We start from the raw sequence: 19,881 nt of genomic DNA, 5'->3' as shown, positions 1-19,881 counted from the left end.
GCTTGGTTGCACGACATCCAGCTCCATGTGATGTCATGATTAAGATAATTAATACTATAAAAAAATTAAAATGACACTTTGGATAATTACTATAAGGAAAAAATAATAGTTTAAATGAAAAAATTGTCATCTAAATGATAAATTTGAGACCAAAGATTGTCCAAGATAATCTCCTTAACCATTTATTGAGCAATGCTATATAAATATATTTTAAGTATACAAAATAAGTATATAAATAATATGTCATAATGTAATTAAGTATTATTTTTATATTTAATTCAAACAATAAAACTATGTGACCTGACCTGAACTGACTGCTGACTGCTGACCTGAACTTCCGAAGCGAAATAAGATAATCAACCACTTTAGGTGACACGAATTAGAAGTACAACCATGACAAAAATACATGTCATTACAAACATCAGAAGCCATGTGAAACAGGTAGTCTTAGAACTCTCTGAGTATATCTTCATCGCCCGCTCGTTGGCATGACCAGTGCTTGCCAGGCTTTGCTCGATAGCTTTCTCTGTTGAATCAAGCACCTGCACCATACAAACCATAATTTACTTCATCACTCAATTTCACAATCGATCATGAGAAAATTATAGCTATCAACCCATTCTCATTTCAAATATTAAATGTTTCCTAAATAAACAACTGTATCAATTCTCGGTATGAGAATAACTTGTATTCACCAACCTATAAAAGTGGGTTTGAGTGATTAGTACTCTAACTCCTAGTTAGTAAATATAGGAACAGGAAAAAAAGGTACACGAATCATGCAGGTATAATACGGCGAATAATAAAAAATACGTTTGTAAAACAAGCTCTTAAATTTTGCATAGGGAAAAAATACGGAATGTGTACATACAGGTCTAAAAGCAGTACATGAATAATATGCTTATTTACTAACTAAGCTCTAACTTCTCTCCTGAACATAAACTACAACCTACCACCCTGCAGGAGGAAATATCAAAGTAGAAAATAAGGAAAGACTTGGTAATCTATGATGATAAATTCTCACTTTTTCAGTACTCTGCACTGACTGGCTTATCAGCAGACTACTCTCTTTCAGTTGTCGTGCCAAACCGACCATTTCATCTGTTAAGTTCTCCTGAAGCTTTCTGGTGCAGAAGAAATTTTAACAGGTTGCAACATAAGAGTGAGTACAAAAAAAGATAGCTATATTCACAAATCATTCAAACAACTGTAGTGAGTACTAACACAGAATAAGTATACAGTGAGTAACATGATAAATGAACCAGTGATGACTGAAAGCACCAAAAATAGTTAAGCAGCTTAAATCTTGCATTATGTGACATTTCCACTTCAAAAGAAAAGATAATATAACCAGTTAAATGCATTGAACAGAATGTCAGTCCAATTGGAATATTAGATAATAGATAACTTCCAAACAATAGTCTTAGGCCCATTATACATTAATCCTCAAAGTGACACAATGAAGGTGGATCCTCTTCCGGTCATTACAACCACAACATTCAGAACACAACCCTTTGCTACTCCAAATTCAGTTGAAATGTATACAAATTATTTCAACGTAAATGGTTTCTATAACTAAAAGTGAAATTCTGGAGAAGATATTAATAGTGAAAAGACAAACCCAAATACAGGCCATAAAACTTTTCACTTTTCTGCTGGAAGAAATTTAAACATTTTTTAAAAATAAATTTCAGTTAGATATTCAAGAATATATATGAGTAAACTGGAAGGCAAATCTACAATAATGATTTGTTATAATATCATTACATGCTTTAGTTACTCGAGATAAAAATACAAATGGGCAATGGAAAAACTTAAGTACCTGTGCTTTTCAATGTGCGCTTGTGCCACAGCATCCAGTTTAACTGGTTCAGAGGTATCGTGACTTCTATTCCCAATATTTGAGGCAGGCCTGCCAATTGAATTAATAAAATGGTAAATGAAACAACCATTGAAGAAACAGAGTAATAATCAGGAGCTAAGACAAATCACATTGATAACAATTATACATTCACTTACACAAATCTCCTTCTCAATCCTGGAGAAGTTGGGGTGTGAATTTCTCCATCTGTTTTAGAAGGGCTTTCTGTGAAAGAATGACCTTTAACAGGATCTTCAGAGGCTTGAATATCAGGCTGATGATGTGGAAAAAAAAAAAAAGATTAGCACTAACCTTTGTACATTACAAGTATTTTTCATTTAGGAGATACAGAAATGTAAACGTGATGTGATTAATGAAGTAGAATAGGCAATGAACAAATTTCAAGCATAATCCTGGAAAAAACCAATAAACAGAGACCTAAAACCAGACACAGGCAATTAGTGCAAAGAATCTATAACATTTAGAAAATTCGTGGATGCAAGCAATTAGAAGATACTTCTTTTTACTCAGATTTTAGGACAAATTCACAAATTGGGAACTTGAATTTACAGTTTTCCTATGTGAAATCTAGTCATAGTTGTTCACTTCTGGAATACAGAAAAATGAACATTCTAAGAATTAACTATTTCAAAATCATATTGGAAACCGCACATCAACTAACCAAATATATTCCTTAAATGAAATATGACAGTTTATTAGAAAAGGAATAGCAGAGAAAAATGAATTTAACCACAATTAAAAAGAAAATGAACTATTAAACTTTCAAGTTACATAAACGCACCGGTTGAGCAACTAATTTGGAAGCAAGGGCCTCAATTTTTTCTGAATAATCATTCACCTGAGCCTTTGAAACTCTGTGGAAAAAAAAAATCCAAGAGATAAGATACAATACCATAATATCAAGAAGCTTTATGACTGCTACAGAAGCATAGCACTTAAATCAGCTATTATCAAAAAATAAGTGTAGAAAAGGGTAATTATTTCTGAAAGTTCTTTGTCCTCTTCAGATTATGAACTAATAATTCCCACGGGCCAATATAAAAAATAATTTTGGAGCACTAAAAAGCTTATAACCTAGAACATTAGTTGTGACAAATATAATCAATAATAGCAGTTAATATAAACAAATCTGTCATATTTCAACAAGAAATAAGAAAGAAAGCCATCAACCTTGGTAAGCCTTCTGGAGTTCTCTCTTCAGCCAGCTGTTCTAACTGTTCACGCAGAGTAGCAACATACTGCAGATGAAATTTCAAAGACCAAATTCAAAAAAAGAAAAAACTATGAAATTAACTATTTGATTTGAATAATGTCATCACTCACATGTATAAGTTTTGCCTGATTTTGTTGATTAGGTGCAGCCGAAATCAACCTTCTCAAGTTTATTTCTGTTTTACTGATTCCCATTACAAAATAGAGATCCTATAGAGTTTCGAGAGAGAAATACAAAAATGCAACATAGAGGCTGAGAACGAAAAAAGAGTAAGATTAAGTCATTTTGAACAAAATAATCAGGGATTGATAAACATAAAGAGAGTGAGAGAGATCGAGGTTCGACCTGACGCGCTCGCCTTGCCTGCCCTTGACCATTTTTCCAGGTTAAGAACCGCCGCCCGATGAAAACCCTAACAAAAGACTGAAAGCGATCCAAGCAAGACGTGCTGAGACTTTTCTATTACTACAGTTTAGTTAAGAAGTTATAGAAACCAAACCCTAGACCATGAGATTAAGTAAGAGACGAGAGAGAGTATATGAAAAAGAAGAAGAACCTGGAAGAACAAGAAAAATGTTTTATTAGAAAATGAATAGCATAAGTACAATCCAAATATTTGCACGGGTTTTATAGTCAAGGGGCAAGGCACAATTACATTTGATCCTTGGCCAGTTACACAAGTACAGAAAGCATAGAAATATTACAAATTTACAACAAAGTACAGGCACATTACAGAAATAGCATTTTCACCCTTACATGGTAGCATCCTCCCTTAAACTCAACCTTCTCTACTTTCCAATAGTACTCCAACAAGATGTTGGTCTATATATTAAAAAGGCAGGGATCTAGTGTGTGGAATTATATGTCATGTCATATGCGCCCAATTGTTATTAAATATATAAACTTCTCTTCTTCTTACTAAAATAGCATTAAATCTTTATTTTCTCATACTCGGTCAATCAAGACATCGTAGCCCATGTGCCGCAAAAGAAAGACTCCTGAGTCCACGGTACCAATTACCCAAGAAGAGGAGCCCATATGAAGTGGATAGACATGACAACCACACGCTAAGGGTGGACACAAGCTGGCTCGGCCCATCAAACACTTTCTTCTATATCCCAAATCCCAATCTCCTCAAATCTGTACAAGAACTTTCCTAACTCCAGCCTACCTAACTCGTAATAGCGTTGACATGAGAGTGGAGAGTATTATTCTTGTATTTATTAAATATAATTTATTATATTAATTGAAATAAAATAAAATATAATAATAATTTGGTGACAAAATGATGATAAATGTTATGAATGATGAAATTATGATTAACTCATGGGAAAAATGAATATTGTGATAATGATTCACATAACATTGAACATGCTGGAATGGTAAAATAATTATTACGAGAGGAAGGGGAAAGACGAATGATGGAGCGGTTGGTGATTAATTAGAGCTTTAATTTTCAAGATATGATATGTATTCAATCATTAATATCATAAATTTAAAAATAAAAATAAGACACTTACAAATTAACCATTTCCCTTCACATTCATCTTTGCTTGAATTAAGAGGAGAATACATATAAAAATAATAATAATAATAATAATAATAATAATAAAATGTTCCAAAATGAGAAGTTTGAATTTGTAAATTTAATGTAGGCCAAATGACTCTCAAGGTTTAATGCAAACCTAACTTTTTACTTGTTAATAATGAAAAATTTAAATATTTATTCGTATGTTTAATTTTATTATTATTATTAGAGGTGAAATTGTTATTTATCAAACTATTTAAAAAATTAAAAATTTATTGTATTTCTCTCCGTAAATTTAAAAATAAGCAAATTTCCCTTCATTCAAGGTTTGAAAAATCAATATTTATCTTTAAGATTTTTTCAGCCACCATTGTTAATTGTTAGAGACGATGACAACTACGTTCTCTCTCTCTTCTAACTTCTCTTTTAGTCTCACTTTATTTTCAACTGTTACTAACCAATGAAGACCTTTCTTCGTTTCCAAACAAAGACAATGATGATGTTGATGCATTATTTTTGTCTCTAACAAAGATAAATAGCATCTTCATCTCTGGTGTGATTGGTCTATTCGTTGGTTGAAAATAAAGTGAAACTGAGATAGAAGTTAGGAGAGAGAAAGAATACTATTTTCACCATTTTCGACTGCCAACAATATTAGCTAGAAAAATTTTAAAATAAAATATTAAATTTTTAAACTTTAAGTGAAAGAAAATTATAAGATTTTAAAATTTAAGAGAAAAAATATAATAATTTTTTAGTTTTTTAAATGACAATTTATTTCTTATAATAACAATAAAATTTAATAGATAATAAATATTTAGATTTTTTATAATTAATAAATAAAAATTCAGTTTGTGGCCAACGTGGTGTGGGAAATGGTCATTTGGCTTTACTGTTAGGGGGCGTTTGGTTTGGGTAATATTTTATTACCAAAATAGAGAGATTACCTTGAAGATATATTACTTAGAAGATTACTGGATATAAATGATTACTATGTTTGATAAAATTTGGTAGGTATAGATAATTATTGTGTTTGGTTAAATGTAATAAAATATTACTAGTAAATTCTTTTACTTAAATGTGTTCGAATATAATTATTTTTAAATTTTTTTATATTATTTGTCATATTAATTAAAAATAAATTTATTTTTATCTTAAAAAATTAATAAATAATAATATAATTATAATAAACTCAATATTATCTCAGTAATATTTAAATATCTAAGGTGAAAGTAGTAATCAGATTATCACATATATTACCTGTCACGTCAGTATTGGTAATAGAAAATTATTGTAAGAGGGCGTTTGGTTACTGGATTTTAAGATTACCATCTTTTATTCCTTTGTTTGGTTTGTCAGTAATAAAAGATTACAGTAAGGGGGCGTTTGGTTTAGGTAATGTTTAATTACTAAAATATAAAAATTACCTTAAAGATAGATTACTTATAAGATTACTGGGTATAAATGATTACTATGTTTGATAAAATTTGATATGTATAAATAATTATTGTGTTTGGTTAAAGGTAATAAAAGATTACTAGTAAAATATTTTACTTAAATGCCTTTGAATATAATTATTTTTAAATTATTTGTCATATTAATTAAAAATAAATTTATTTTTATCTCAAAAAATTAATAAATAATAATTTTTCTATAATAAACTCAAGATTACCCCAGTAATCTTTAAATACCTAAGGTAAAGATGGTAATCAGATTACCACCTATATTACCTGCCATGTCAGCATTGGTAATAGAAGATTACTGTAATCTTTTATTACTGATAAACCAAACAAGGGAATAAAAGATAGATTACCAAGATAATCTTAAAAACTTTTAACCAAACGCACCCTAATATTCTATTACCAATACTGACGTGACAGATAATATAAGTGGTAATCTGATTACCATCTTCACCTTAGGTATTTAAAGATTACCAAGGTAATCTTGATTTTATTATAATTATATTATAATTTATTAATTTTTTGAGACAAAAATAAATTTATTTTTAATTAATATGATAAATAATATAAAAAATATTTAAAAATAATTATATTCAAGGGCATTTAAGTAAAATAATTTATTAGTAATATTTTATTATCTTTAAACAAACACAATAATTATTTATATCTATCAAATTTTATCAAACATAGTAATAATTTATGTCAATAATCTTCTAAGTAATCTATCTTCAAGATAATCTTTCTATTTTGGTAATAAAATATAACTCAAACCAAATGTTTTCTAATATTTTACTATTGATATATCAAATAAAGAAATAAAAGATAGATTACTAAAATAATATTAAAATCCACCGACCAAACACCCCTTATGGGCAAACTTCCTGTATCATAATGTACCAAAGCTGCACTAAATAGGCTACTAGTTTACATGTCATCTACATGCATGTATGCTAGTAAGAGTCCTATCAGCCTGACGTAGCTGAGAAAAGATATCTCCTCCTATTTTAAAGAGATAATGCAATCACCAAACACCTTTTTTGGGGTGACGCCTCGAAGGGCCTTGGGAGTGGTGGTTGTGGGCCATTATTGCACTATTTCGGTTGACAAAAATATATTTTTTAAATATAAACCTACGATCTTATCATTTTAGTATAATTCCAATATCAAATACTGATTTGATAAAATTATGGATTTATATTTTTAATATATAATTTAAATATATACATAATATATTATCATATGATTAAATAAATTTGAATTAAAAATAAAATAATATTTAATTATATGATAATATATTATTTATATATTTAAATCATATAAAAAAATATGTACATATAATATTATATATAGTTATTATCCTTTTTTAACTAATTCAAATATCAATAAAATTATGTATATAAATAATACACATAATTTTATATACAAATAATAATATATTATTATGTAATTATGCAATTATTTATGACCCAATAAAAGATTTTTAATAATTAAATAAATATTTGCATTAAAAAAAATCAAATATGAGTAAACTTCATTAATTTTGAGATAAATACATTAAAGAAAACATAAATATTCTTTATTTTTTTAATATTTAATAAAATTAACTTACCTTTCAAATTTTATTATATATGTATTTTGACTCTTAATTTATATTAAATTTATTATTAATAATCATGCAATTTAAATTTAAAAAATTAAAGTGGGAGAAGGTTAGACATCAGATTGCTGGTACGATTTCAACTACAACCAATGCAATTACGATTTTAAAATTAATCAGAGTTAGAGATAAGATTTTAACTTTTTTTAATTGAGGATGGAGCCCTAATAGGTATTTAAATTGGTGAAGAAAAATATAATTTATTTATATTTTAAGAGCGCAAGTAATATTAATTTTATAATATTTATATATTTTACCTACCAACAAAAATGTTGACAAACTATTAAGACCAATGTTTGAATTTTGATGCAAAGCGTTAAAGTGTTGTTTTTAAAGATTGAGGGTGGAAAAGGTTATTAGGCAAAAATACTTATAATTGTTTAATTTATGCTTCAATATTTTACCCTGAAGCTCGTCTTTATCAATATTATTTAATAAAGATTATAATATTTGCAACGCAACCTCACAATTAGAGTTAGATTCAAATCGAGTTAATTTAAACTTAAAAGTCAGGTTGCCTTGATTCAAATTCATTTACTTCAAATATGAAAAGTTCGATTCGGTTTAAAATGTTCGACTCATTTTAAAATCTAATCGAACTCGAATTATAAATAATTCGATTTGATTTGACTTACAAACTAGATAAATAAGTCAATTAGGTTTAAACTTAGCTCATAATTTGATTCAAATTATGTTAAATAATTATTAAATAACGTTTTTTTGTCAATGAGCCATAAATTCAAATTACGAATCTGAGTCACATACCAAAGTTATGAATTTGAACAATAAATTAGAGTCAAACTTGAACTAAACTATTTTCGTTCAGACTGAACTCGAACTATTTTTAATGTTGACTCAGTGAATTCAAATTGAATTATTTTTTATTTAAACTAAACTCAAGTTAAAAGGTGTTTACGCTTGACTCGATTCGTATCCACCTTTACTTACAATATCATTAAGATTGTGATAATGATTCACACAACATTGAACATGCTGGAATGGTAAAATAATTATTACGAGAGGAAGGGGGAAGACGACTGATGGAGCGGTTGGTGATTAATTAGAGCCTTAATTTTCAAGATATAATATGTATTCAATCATTAATATCATACATTAAAAAAAAAAAAAAACACACTTACAAATTAACCATTTCCCTTCACAGTCATCTTTGCTTGAATTAAGAGGAGAATACGTACATAAAAAAAAAAACAAAACAAAACAAAATGTTCCAAAATGAGAAGTTCGAATTTGTAAATTTAATGTAGGCCAAATGACTCCCAAGATTTAATGCAAATATAACCTTTTACTTGTTAACAATCGAAAATTTAAATATTCACTCACCTGTTAAATTTTATTATTATTATCAGAGGTAAAATTGTCATTTATTAAACTATTTTAAAAAATTAAAAATTTATTGTATTTCTCTCCCTATGTTTAAAAATCAACAAATTTCTCTCCATTCAAGGTTTGAAAAATCAATATTTATCTTTTGGATTTTTTAGCCACCATTGTTAACCGTTAGAGACAGCAATAACAACGTTCTCCCTCTTTTTCAACTTCTCTCTTAGTCTCGCTCCATTTTCAACCATCACCAACCAAGAAAACCAACTGATGAAGACCTTTCTTCATTTCCAAACAAAGAGAACGACGATGTTTATGCATTATCTTTGTCTCCAACAAAGACGAATCACATCTTTATCTCTGATGCAATTATTCTCTTCGTTGATTTGTTTCGTTGGTCGAAAATGATCGAAAATAAAGTGAGACTAAAATAGAAGTTCAGAGAGAGAGAATGTTATTGTCACCATTTTCAACCGTCAGCAATAATAGCTAAAAAAATCTTAAAAGAAAATATTGATTTTTTAAACTTTGAATGAAAAAAATTATAAAATTTTTAAACTTAAAAAAGAAAATATAATAATTTTTTAGTTTTTTAAATGACAATTTATTTTTTATAATAATAATAAAATTTAATAGATAATAAATATTTAGATTTTTTATAATTAATAAATAAGAATTCAGTTTGTAGCCAACCTGGTGTGGAAAATAGTCGTTTGGCTTTACTGTTAAGGTCAAACTTCCTGTATCATAATGCACCAAAGCTGCACTAAATAGGCTACCAGTTTACATGTCATCAACATGCATGTATGCTAGTAAGAGTCCCATCAGCCAGACGCAGCTGAGAAAAGACAAATATCTCCTCCAATTTTAGGTTAACACCTCCAATAGGTGGCCTTGGGAGTGGTTGTTGTGGGCCATCATTACACTATTTCAATACGATTTGAGTTAAGTACACACCATTTCAATTTGATTTTAATATTATTTTTACCGTAATTTTAATTATAATTAATATAATTATTAATTCAAGATAAGTTAAAGTTATGATTAGAGTTTCGATTATTTTAATCGAAGTTACGTGTATAAGTGATAAATTTTAGAGTAGGTGAAAAAATTAATTAATTTATATTATAAGGGTATAAGTAATATTAATTTTATAATAACTATATATTTTATATATAATAAAATTATATACATAGACTTTTTATATATAATTTATGTACACATATGATATATCATTATATAATTAAATGATTTTAAATTAAAGATAAAATAATATCTAATTATATGATAATATATTATCTATATAAATAAATTATATATAAATAATATTACTCTTTTAAAAATTGATGAAAATACTCTTTGACCATTAAAACTAATGTTTGAATTTCATGAAAAATGAATAAAAATATATTATTTTTAATTATAAAAATAGGAGCTTATCATTTTAGTATAATTTTAATGACAAATAATGATTCATATTTTTAATATATAATTTGAGTATATATATAATACGTTATTATGTGAGTAAATAATTTTGAATTAAAGATAAAATAATATCTATTTATATGGTAATATATTATTTATATATTTAAATTATATACAAAAAATATACACAATTTTATATACAAATAATAATATATTATCATGTGATTGTATAATTATTTACGACCCAACAAAAGATTTTTGATAATTAAATAAATATTTGCATTAAAAAAATCAAATATGAGTAAAGTTCATTAATTTTGATGATAAATACGGTAAAGAAAACATAAATATTCTTTATTATTTTTAATATTTAATAAAATTAACTTACCTTTCAAAATTTATTAAATATATATTTTGACTCTTACTTTATATTAAATTTATTATTTAAATTGGTGAAGAAAAAATATAATTTATTTATAGTTTAAATGCGCAAGTGGTATTAATTTTATAGTATTTATAGATTTACGTACTGGCAAAAGTGTTGTCAAACTATTAAGACCAATGTTTGAATTTTGATGCAAAGCGTTGAAGTGTTGTTTTTAAAGGTTGAGGGTGGCAAAGGTTATTAGGCAAAAATTCTTATAATTGTTTAATTTATGCTTCAATATTTTACCCCGAAGCTCGTCATATTTAATAAAGATTATACTATTTTCAAAGCATCATTATAATTAAGGTTAGATTCGAATCGTATTAGCTTAAACTCAAAAGTCAATTTGACTTGATTCGAATTTGTTTATTTCAAATATGAACTAAGTTCGAATTAAGATGTTCGGCTCGTTTTAAAATCTAATCGAATTCGAGCTATAAAAAGTTTGATTCGATTTGACTCACGAGTTAGATAGATGAGTCAATTAGGTTTAAACTTAACTCATAATTCAATTCGAATTATATTAAACAATATCGTTTTATTAATGAATCACGAATTCAAACTACGAATTTGAGTCACATACCGAAATCATGAATTTGAGTCATAAATTAGAGTCAAACTTAAACTGAATTATTTTCATTCAAACCAAACTCGAACTAATTTTAATGTTAGCTCAATGAATTCAAATCGAATTATTTTTTATTAAAACTAAACTCAAGTCAAAAGGTGTTTATGCGTGACTCGAATCGTACCCACCCCTTACTTACAGTATCATTAAGATACAATAAATATATTTTTTGTTTAATTTATATAACATATATAAATTTATACACAAATTAAGAAATAACATTGTGGTTTTAACGTCTTAACAGCCTAATTTAATTGGATTACAATTGACAAATTTAAACATTTATTATGCATATATTAATAGTAAAACCCAACTCTATTTACCATTAAATTCAAAATTAATATTTAATAAATATACATTAAAAAACTATTTTATATATTTAAAATACTAAAAAATAACCTATTTACCATAGTTTCATCTTATACAACCACACATCAACTTTCCTTCTAATGCCACGTGTCACTACCTCTTCCATCGATTCATATTTTCCTGTTTTGCATGAACCCAAAATGGGAAGATGAAGATCGATCACCGGGCAGCGATTGGTTATATCTTGAAAAGATAATGTAGTTCAATTGGGGTATTTCATTTCAGAAAAAAAAAAAAAAGTGATTTGGCATTTTAATGGAGGTGTTTAAAAATAATCAGTAATTAAATCGAATCGATTTCAAACATAAAAAAATGCTAAATTGGTTTGAATATTAGTTCAAAAATAAAGAAAATAGTTTTTTCGATTTAATTATCAGTTTATCAATTTTTTAAAATTAGTTAATTAAATTTAATCAATTTTTAAAAAATTGAAAAAAAATAATAAAACATTAAATATGCTCTAAAAATATTTAAAAAATAAAATAAGATAATATTTTAAAATTTAATTCAAAATCAGTTAATAAAAAATTTAATTCAATTTAAAATCAGTTAGGTTTTAATTTATAATTTTCTTCAAAATAAATATTTAGTTTAGTTTGAAAAATTATCAAATTGATTTGGTTAATCGTTTTAAAAACCCTTACATTTAAATAACATACTCCCTAAAATTAAAAATAACAAAATTTATATTTATTTTTGGTTAATTTTATAATCTCTAATTTGAAAAAAGAAAACATTATTATATAAAAAGATTTTTTATATATATATATAGAAGGAGCTTTAACCTGGTTAATAAATAGTTTGCGAGTTGATGAGTTTAATTAATTAAGTAGATCAAAGACATCATTATGATATAAGTAAAATTTTACAATAGATTTTGGTCATTTTGACACTAGTATGAGATTGTATTGATAACAAATTAAATTAATCAGACTCAATCGTTAAATTATGATATGATATAATTTAATCGATTCAATTTCAAATTAATTTAGTTTAATAATTAAAATAAGTTTTAAATATGATTTGAACTAGATTGACTCTCGATTCCATTTTAAAATTTGGTTTTAACTAAGCAAACCAATCAATTTAGTTCATGTTTTAAAACTCATCTCGTGAAGACTTTGAATGTAAGCTCAACTAAATTTCAAGTTAGGGATAGATAATTAACAATAAAATTTATAATTATTTTCTTTTTATCCATATTAATTATTATTTAGATTAAAATAGAAACACAATCAAACAAATTGAAATCCTTCATCTACATTCTTCGAAAATAAATTATCCTAAAAACAGTTAATTTTTCTTTTCAAAATTTTAAAAAAATTTCCCAAAATTAAATATTTCCCACGCTGACCGAGTAATATTTTTATACCCAAAAAGTCTGAATAGATTGAAAACTTTCAAAAAACCCCCACCGATTCAAAATCCAACCCACCTCGTTTTCTCTCTCTGCGTTTCATCTACCATTCAACTCACCATGACATAAGCCTTTCTTTCTCTACTGTAATGAATTTTATTTATTTATTTGTTTATTAGCTAAACTATGTGCGTCGTCTTCTTTCATTAAGCTTCAAGTTCAATTCTTTTCGTTTCGTTTCGTTTTGTTCGCGTTCATGTCGTCTTCACAATCCTCCGCCACGGCGGCGGCCGATGGCTCTGAGAGTGAGGCGCCTCTCCTCCGTCCACGAGAATCCACTCCGTCACCTACTGCTGTTGCCGCTCGCCCCGCAAATCTTGCGCTCTTGCTCGGCCGTGTCACCGGCCGCGCCCGAGGCCCGTCTATGCTCGTTCGAGAAACCGCGGCACGTGAGCTGGAAGAGCGGCGCGCTGATTGGGGCTACTCGAAGCCCGTTGTTGCGCTGGATATGTTATGGAACACTGCGTTCGTGGTAGTTTCCGTGGCGATGTTGATTGTTACTATTGATGAGAAACCTAATACGCCGATTAGGTTATGGATCTGCGGGTAATTTTTTTTTGTCTTGTTCTGAAATGTTTTGACCTGGATGATATGTGAATTCAAATTTTGGGAATTCTTATGTTGCCGAGTGTAATTGTGGTAACGTTACTGAATTTTGCACCAGCACGGCATTTTGTCCATGAATTAATTGGTAAATGTTAACTTGCGTCCTGATATGGATACTTGTATCGATGGTTTTGGTAGATTAAAGGAACAGCAGCTTAATAAAATATAATGCTTGACCTGTTTTTAAGTTGAATATTTGACGTTTTGACTTAATTTTTGACTGACAGGTATGCACTGCAGTGTTTGGTGCATGTGGTGTTGGTGTGGTTGGAGTACCGGAGGAGGAACACAAGGAGAGTCAGGGATGATGAGAGGGGTGGTGGTGGTGTGGGGGATGTGAACAATGATAGTGAGGATGAGGATGAGCAGGATGGTGGAATATCTCGGGGTTCAAATCGATCCAGGTGAGTGTCGATTTGATTTTGAGTTGTTTTGTCTGAGAAAGTTAAGTTTTGAGCTGAATTGATGTTAAGTTCTAAAGTTTGAATTTGGATCTTTGATTTAGGTTTTGAGCTTATTTGGGTATGTGTATGACATATGATTTTCTTGTTCAAAGTCATAATGATGATTGATTAATGTGAAACAATATTTGAATTAAATAAATTTTTGTGTGTTTGTGCATTGATACATGGCTAAATTTATACATGAGTCATAGGAATCTACAAGTGAACAAGTCATATACAAAAGGAAATAAGTGATAGCAAAATATTCTGAATATAGGAAAATATCTTAAAATATATTCAGAATATATCCGCTCAAACTCAAGTGGGCAAAGAGTTTGCTAACTTGAGTTTGTGATATAAGTCATGAAAGCGTCCTAGAGAATAAGTTTTAGTGAAGACATCGGCTACTTGATTAATAGAAGGTATTGAAACAAGATGAAGAGTGCCATTGACTAAATGATGGTGAACCAAGTGACAATAAATTTTAATATGTTTAGAGCGCTTATGAAAAACATCATTATGGGTAATCTAAATGACACTTCGATTATCACAATAAATGTTTATAGTTTTGGTTTTGAGGAACTCCCATATCCTTTGATAACAATTGAAGCCAAAGTAGTTCAAAAGTGATGTCTGTTATCGCTCAATACTCTACTTCAATACTTGAACGAGAAATGACTGTTTGTTTCTTATTATACCAAGAAATAAGAGAATCTCCTAGAAAGAAGTAATAACCAATGGTGGAACGTCTATTTGTGGGATCACCTGCTCAATCAACATTAGAATATGCATGTAATATAAGTGAAGATTGAGTGGAGAAATGAAGACCATGGAACAAAGTATTTTTGATATATCGAAAAATACGTAGCACTGCCACAAAATGAATAGTACGAGGGGCAACCATGAATTGACTAACAATATGAACAGTATAAGCTATGTCTGGTCGAGTGGCAGTTAGATAGTAAGACTTCCAACCAATTATCTATATAGAGTAGGATTATCTAGAATAGTTCCCTCTGTAGGAAAGAGTTTAACATTGGCCTCAAGTGGAGTGTTGACAGTTTTATTATTTGACAAACTAGCACAGGATAAAAGATTAGTAGCATATTTCGCTTAGGATAAATAATAACCATCACTATTAGAAGAGACTTTTATTCCAAGAAAATAATTCAAGTGACCAAGATCCTTTATTTCAAATTGAGTATCAAAAAATTGTTTTAACTCTATAATACCCTGCAAATCATCTTCAGTAATAATCATATCATCAACATATAACAATGATAGAGTACTACCCTTCTCAGTCTTACGGATGAATAGGGCATTATTTTAAGAGCGATAAGAGAATCCAAATTGACGAATAGTAGAGTTAAATTTGGCAAATCATGCTCTTGGAGTCTACTTTGATACCATGTGAAACGATATTTGAATTGAATAAATTTTTGTGTGTTTGTACATTGATACATGGCTAAATTTATACATCAGTCATAGGAATCTACAGTTAAACAAATCATATACAAAGGGAAAATAAGTGATAGCAAAATATTCTAAATATAGAAAAATATCTTAAAATATATTCAGAATATATTTTAACAGGTTTTAGTTTGATTGGTCTTATATCTGGTATTAATATATTTAATGATACTGGTAAGAGTCTACTCAGTTAACCTTAGTGCTCATCAATTGTGTTTTTGAGGGGGCTGGAGTTTGAAAAAGTTGGAATCCTGAGTGGCTAAAGTTTGGTTGCATGTTCAGGGACCTGTTTTGACATCTCTGCTGATATAATTGCATGCACTAGAGGCATATGATTGGACAATAATGAAAAAAGGTTGCCACCTTCGTCTGTGTGTTGTGTAAACTTACTTCCATCTTTTTCTCTTAAGTTAAATGTAGTCTGGCTTCTCTAGTTTGCATGAATGGGTAAGACAAATGCCTTAATAGAGGATCAAGGTTTGGCATTTGAAAAGTATCAAAATTATATTAAAAAGATAAAAATCAGTAGAGCTACACCATACGTAGACAATTTTGAGAAAGAGTAAGAAAGAAACCGGGATTTAACAGGGTAGGGAGTTGCCTTTTGGGGATAATGGTGGAAAGAGTATTCCCACATCAATATATGTATTAATATTGTTGTAAAAACAATATAATAATGCAAAAAAAATCTTAGGATTTCAATTATGCAAAAAAAACATACAACATTTGGTCCATCCTGAATTTTTAGCCTGTTTATTTAACCTTACAAATGATTGCAGGATAATAGTGGATGCACAATCTTGACTTCAGATGTATGTTTAAGAAACAGTAATTTGTAAAATTCTTATGTGAACACCTAGAAGCATATTCTCATATTTACTTTGAGGTTTTTTGGTTCTTGATTGATACTTAAACTATGATAGAATGTAAGCAGATAAATACAGTGTACTCATTTTATGTCCAGCTGGTTCCTGATGAGATATACCAATACTTGCTGGTTTGACAGCACAATGCATGTAGCAGTTGAGAAGTAGTTTTAAGATTCATCTTTTTGTTTTTTTTTTTAGTTTGCTCGATTGGGAAGTGGTTATTGGTTGACAATTCTAGGTTTTGGGGTTTTTGCCCAGGGGAGAGACGGTTACTACAATTTGTAAAGAATTATTTCCCCTCTCTTGGTTTTTTGATTATTCGTCAACACTTGGAGATGTTTTTCTCATATTCTAATTAATTACTACAAAGTTTATTCCTTGTAATGCGCACCCCTCTCTCCCCCGAAAAAAAAAAACTCTACTAAGGTTTATAAGATTACTGACCTCTTACTGATTTGATGATTGTTGGTTTAGTGTCACTAAACGATGTGAATCAATAAATACGATGGCATCATTTCTTTGGTGGATAGTTGGATTTTACTGGGTAGTCTCTGGTGGAGATGTACTCCTGCGGGATGCTCCTCGTTTGTACTGGTATGCATTAAACCTATTTTTCAATGGCAAAGATCTTCAATTAGTTGTACATGCTATGTATTATATATTTTGTTTCCTTCAACCTCGATCAGTGAAAAAGTATAACCTCTGTTTGGATATTTTCCTTGAATTTCTATTTTTCTACTCTTTCTTTCCTGATTTTCTGGAGTCTTTAAATCTAAGTGCTTATGCCTGCTTGTTTTTTTTTTAACTATCTTATTTTATTTTTTCGGCCCTTGGGGTTTTTGGTATGGATCAACCTGTACATGAGTAAATAACATTTACACTCTTTTGATTTCATATTTCAAACAATTATATGAAGGCCAATATTTAACTACATTTTGGTTCTCCCATATGCAAACTATAATGACATTTTTAGATTTTAGAAATATTTCATCTTCCTTTGATCCTAATTGTTATATTAAGTAAAATTATTTGCTGGAATTTGATCAAATTCTTATATTAGCTTAATTGACCATAATTCTGAAAGATTAATTTGAAATATTTTTCTTTTATGCTGTAGTATTTGCTAAATAAAGACTGCTGGAATCTCTAATTCTTCATATTTGCAGGTTGGCTGTGGTTTTTCTGGCATTTGATGTGTTCTTTGCCATCTTTTGTGTTGTTTTGGCATGTTTAATCGGGGTTGCTCTGTGTTGCTGCTTGCCATGCATTATTGCAATTCTCTATGCTGTTGCAGGACAGGTTTGAAGAAAGAATTATGAACTATGACTGACAGTGATCTTAAACAAATTGAGAGTGAAACAGCTTAATAGTGTTGTCTTGTCGTTTTTGACTGATTAGGAAGGTGCATCAGAAGCAGATCTCAGTATCCTTCCAAAATACAGATTTCAAAGATTTAACAATGATGGAAAGCCTAGCGTGGGAGCTGGGAAAATGGTTCCTTTAGAAACAAGCAGTGGATACTTGGCAAATGAACGTGTACTCTTACCTGAGGATGCAGTAAGTTATTCTTTTATTAAGAAAACTACTCAATTTTCACAATTTTAGAGTCCATTGCTGCAGTGTTCCATCACATTATATTCAATTAGAATTGCAGCCTTTAACCATCTGGCCTGTTGTATTTTTCCATCTTACTTGTGTACATTGATGCCTCTACACACAAAGCTATGCAGTTGTATAAGCGAGAATCTGGCTAGTCAGCTCAGCTGATGTTGTCATGCCACTTCTGCCAGAGTTGCATCATGTTATTCGGTATATCAAATATATTTAAGCATTAAACAGAAGAGATGAACTAATGAAGTCATTGAAAAAAACGTAAGGACAAAAGATATAGAAATACTGTAGGGACCACCTATTATAGGAAGATTAAATTCTGAAAGGCATTCAACTCCAAATTTATATAGAGGTCTTAGTTAGACATGTGATTTCAGTAAATTAATTTTAGCATTTCTTTATCTTTTTCATAGGAATGCTGTATATGTCTCAGCCCTTATGAGGATAGTGCAGAGCTTCATACTCTTCCCTGCAACCATCATTTCCATTCCACATGCATTGTGAAGTGGCTTAAGATGAATGCAACATGTCCTCTCTGCAAGTTCAATATTCTCAAGGGAAATGAAGAGGTATAAGAAGGCTGGTTAACTGGACCACTCTTTGTATATACTGAAGAAACCACGGCAGCAAGAACAAAACTTCTCCAAACTTTTTTTTTTTTCTGGCGTTTGCGCTTCTTTTGATATTCACTGGCCTTGTGGAGTTGTTTTTCCCTTCTTGCCTTTGTATGAATTATTTCAGGCGCATGCACAAAACACACAGCAATTGATTAGCAGGTTTTAATTCATGCCTTGCTTATTCTCCTTTTTTGGTTTTGTAGTTGTATAGGATGAAACATAATGGTTTTGATGTATTTTTTAGTTCTGTCAATTATACAGTATTATACATACGTATGTGTACCCTTGTGATTGAAATAATAGGCAGCATACTGTGATGGATTCTTTGCATTGTCTTCCAGTCTGATTGGTGATTACTAGATCTGTAATGCCAATATATATTATGAGTCTCTTATAACTGTTGAGTTTATTTGGTGTGAGTAATGTTATGTGCATCTGATTTTAAATATCCAATTGTATACCTAGGTGATATATCATCATGTGATTGGGTTATACTTTTTCTTTAATTTAAAATTACTCAATTATATAATGACACATCCTCTAAATACCCAATTAAGTTTTCAAAATTGGGTGCACATAATTTTAGTGTTGGAGGCAAATGGGACATAATGTATGCTTACTCAACATGGTATTAATATTACTGCTTAAGAATTTGAAGAATAAAATGGTACAGGCGTTAGAGATGCACATAGCTCTGTCATCAGCTTTCAATAGGTACAGGATGCTAACTGTAGTGTTAGAGGCATCAGAAAACATGGGTGTTTAGAGGAATATGATTAATTGGAGAATTGAAAGAATTAAGACTGATAATTTTAGAATGGCGTAATCATGGAACTGGAGGATAGAGGCACTGAAAAGCCTAACATTTGTACAGGATTGGTTACTCACCATGTGTTCAGTGTAGTTCAAGCTACATTT

The 19,881-nt window shown here is 29.2% G+C and overlaps 2 protein-coding genes across 2 annotated transcripts; one reads left to right on the top strand and one right to left on the bottom strand.

Annotated features, from left to right (window-relative positions):
* Nucleotides 1-156: 156 nt before the first annotated feature.
* On the bottom strand, nt 157-3,702 carry LOC123213051. The gene is made up of 8 exons (XM_044632382.1): nt 3,441-3,702; nt 3,206-3,347; nt 3,053-3,120; nt 2,664-2,736; nt 2,020-2,135; nt 1,823-1,912; nt 1,025-1,124; nt 157-542 (listed from the first exon to the last, which is right to left on the bottom strand). The coding sequence occupies exons 2-8, from the start codon at nt 3,287-3,289 to the stop codon at nt 366-368; spliced, it is 708 nt and encodes a 235-aa protein (XP_044488317.1). The 5' UTR covers nt 3,290-3,347; nt 3,441-3,702; the 3' UTR covers nt 157-365.
* Nucleotides 3,703-13,371: 9,669 nt separating this feature from the next.
* Nucleotides 13,372-19,293, top strand: LOC123214119 (E3 ubiquitin protein ligase RIE1-like). Its single transcript, XM_044633854.1, has 6 exons — nt 13,372-13,893; nt 14,181-14,357; nt 17,210-17,329; nt 17,902-18,034; nt 18,134-18,292; nt 18,760-19,293. The coding sequence occupies exons 1-6, from the start codon at nt 13,544-13,546 to the stop codon at nt 18,919-18,921; spliced, it is 1,101 nt and encodes a 366-aa protein (XP_044489789.1). The 5' UTR covers nt 13,372-13,543; the 3' UTR covers nt 18,922-19,293.
* The last annotated feature ends 588 nt before the right edge of the window (nt 19,294-19,881 follow it).

The sequence above is a fragment of the Mangifera indica genome, chromosome 4, assembly GCF_011075055.1.
Source record: "Mangifera indica cultivar Alphonso chromosome 4, CATAS_Mindica_2.1, whole genome shotgun sequence".
Lineage (NCBI taxonomy): Eukaryota > Viridiplantae > Streptophyta > Magnoliopsida > Sapindales > Anacardiaceae > Mangifera > Mangifera indica.
This window is presented reverse-complemented; position numbering and strand designations above follow the sequence as displayed.

Bases quoted from the DNA above. Each gene is read 5' to 3' on its own strand.
- LOC123213051 (XM_044632382.1), bottom strand. From the start codon at position 3,289: ATGGGAATCAGTAAAACAGAAATAAACTTGAGAAGGTTGATTTCGGCT. The intron at 1,913-2,019 runs GTAAGTGAATGT...TTCAATTGGCAG, and splicing joins GGATTGAGAAGGAGATTTGT to GCCTGCCTCAAATATTGGGA. The intron at 543-1,024 runs GTGAGAATTTAT...TGTATGGTGCAG, and splicing joins CAGTGCAGAGTACTGAAAAA to GTGCTTGATTCAACAGAGAA.
- LOC123214119 (XM_044633854.1), top strand. From the start codon at position 13,544: ATGTCGTCTTCACAATCCTCCGCCACGGCGGCGGCCGATGGCTCTGAG. The intron at 13,894-14,180 runs GTAATTTTTTTT...TTTGACTGACAG, and splicing joins ATTAGGTTATGGATCTGCGG to GTATGCACTGCAGTGTTTGG. The intron at 17,330-17,901 runs GTATGCATTAAA...TCATATTTGCAG, and splicing joins GATGCTCCTCGTTTGTACTG to GTTGGCTGTGGTTTTTCTGG.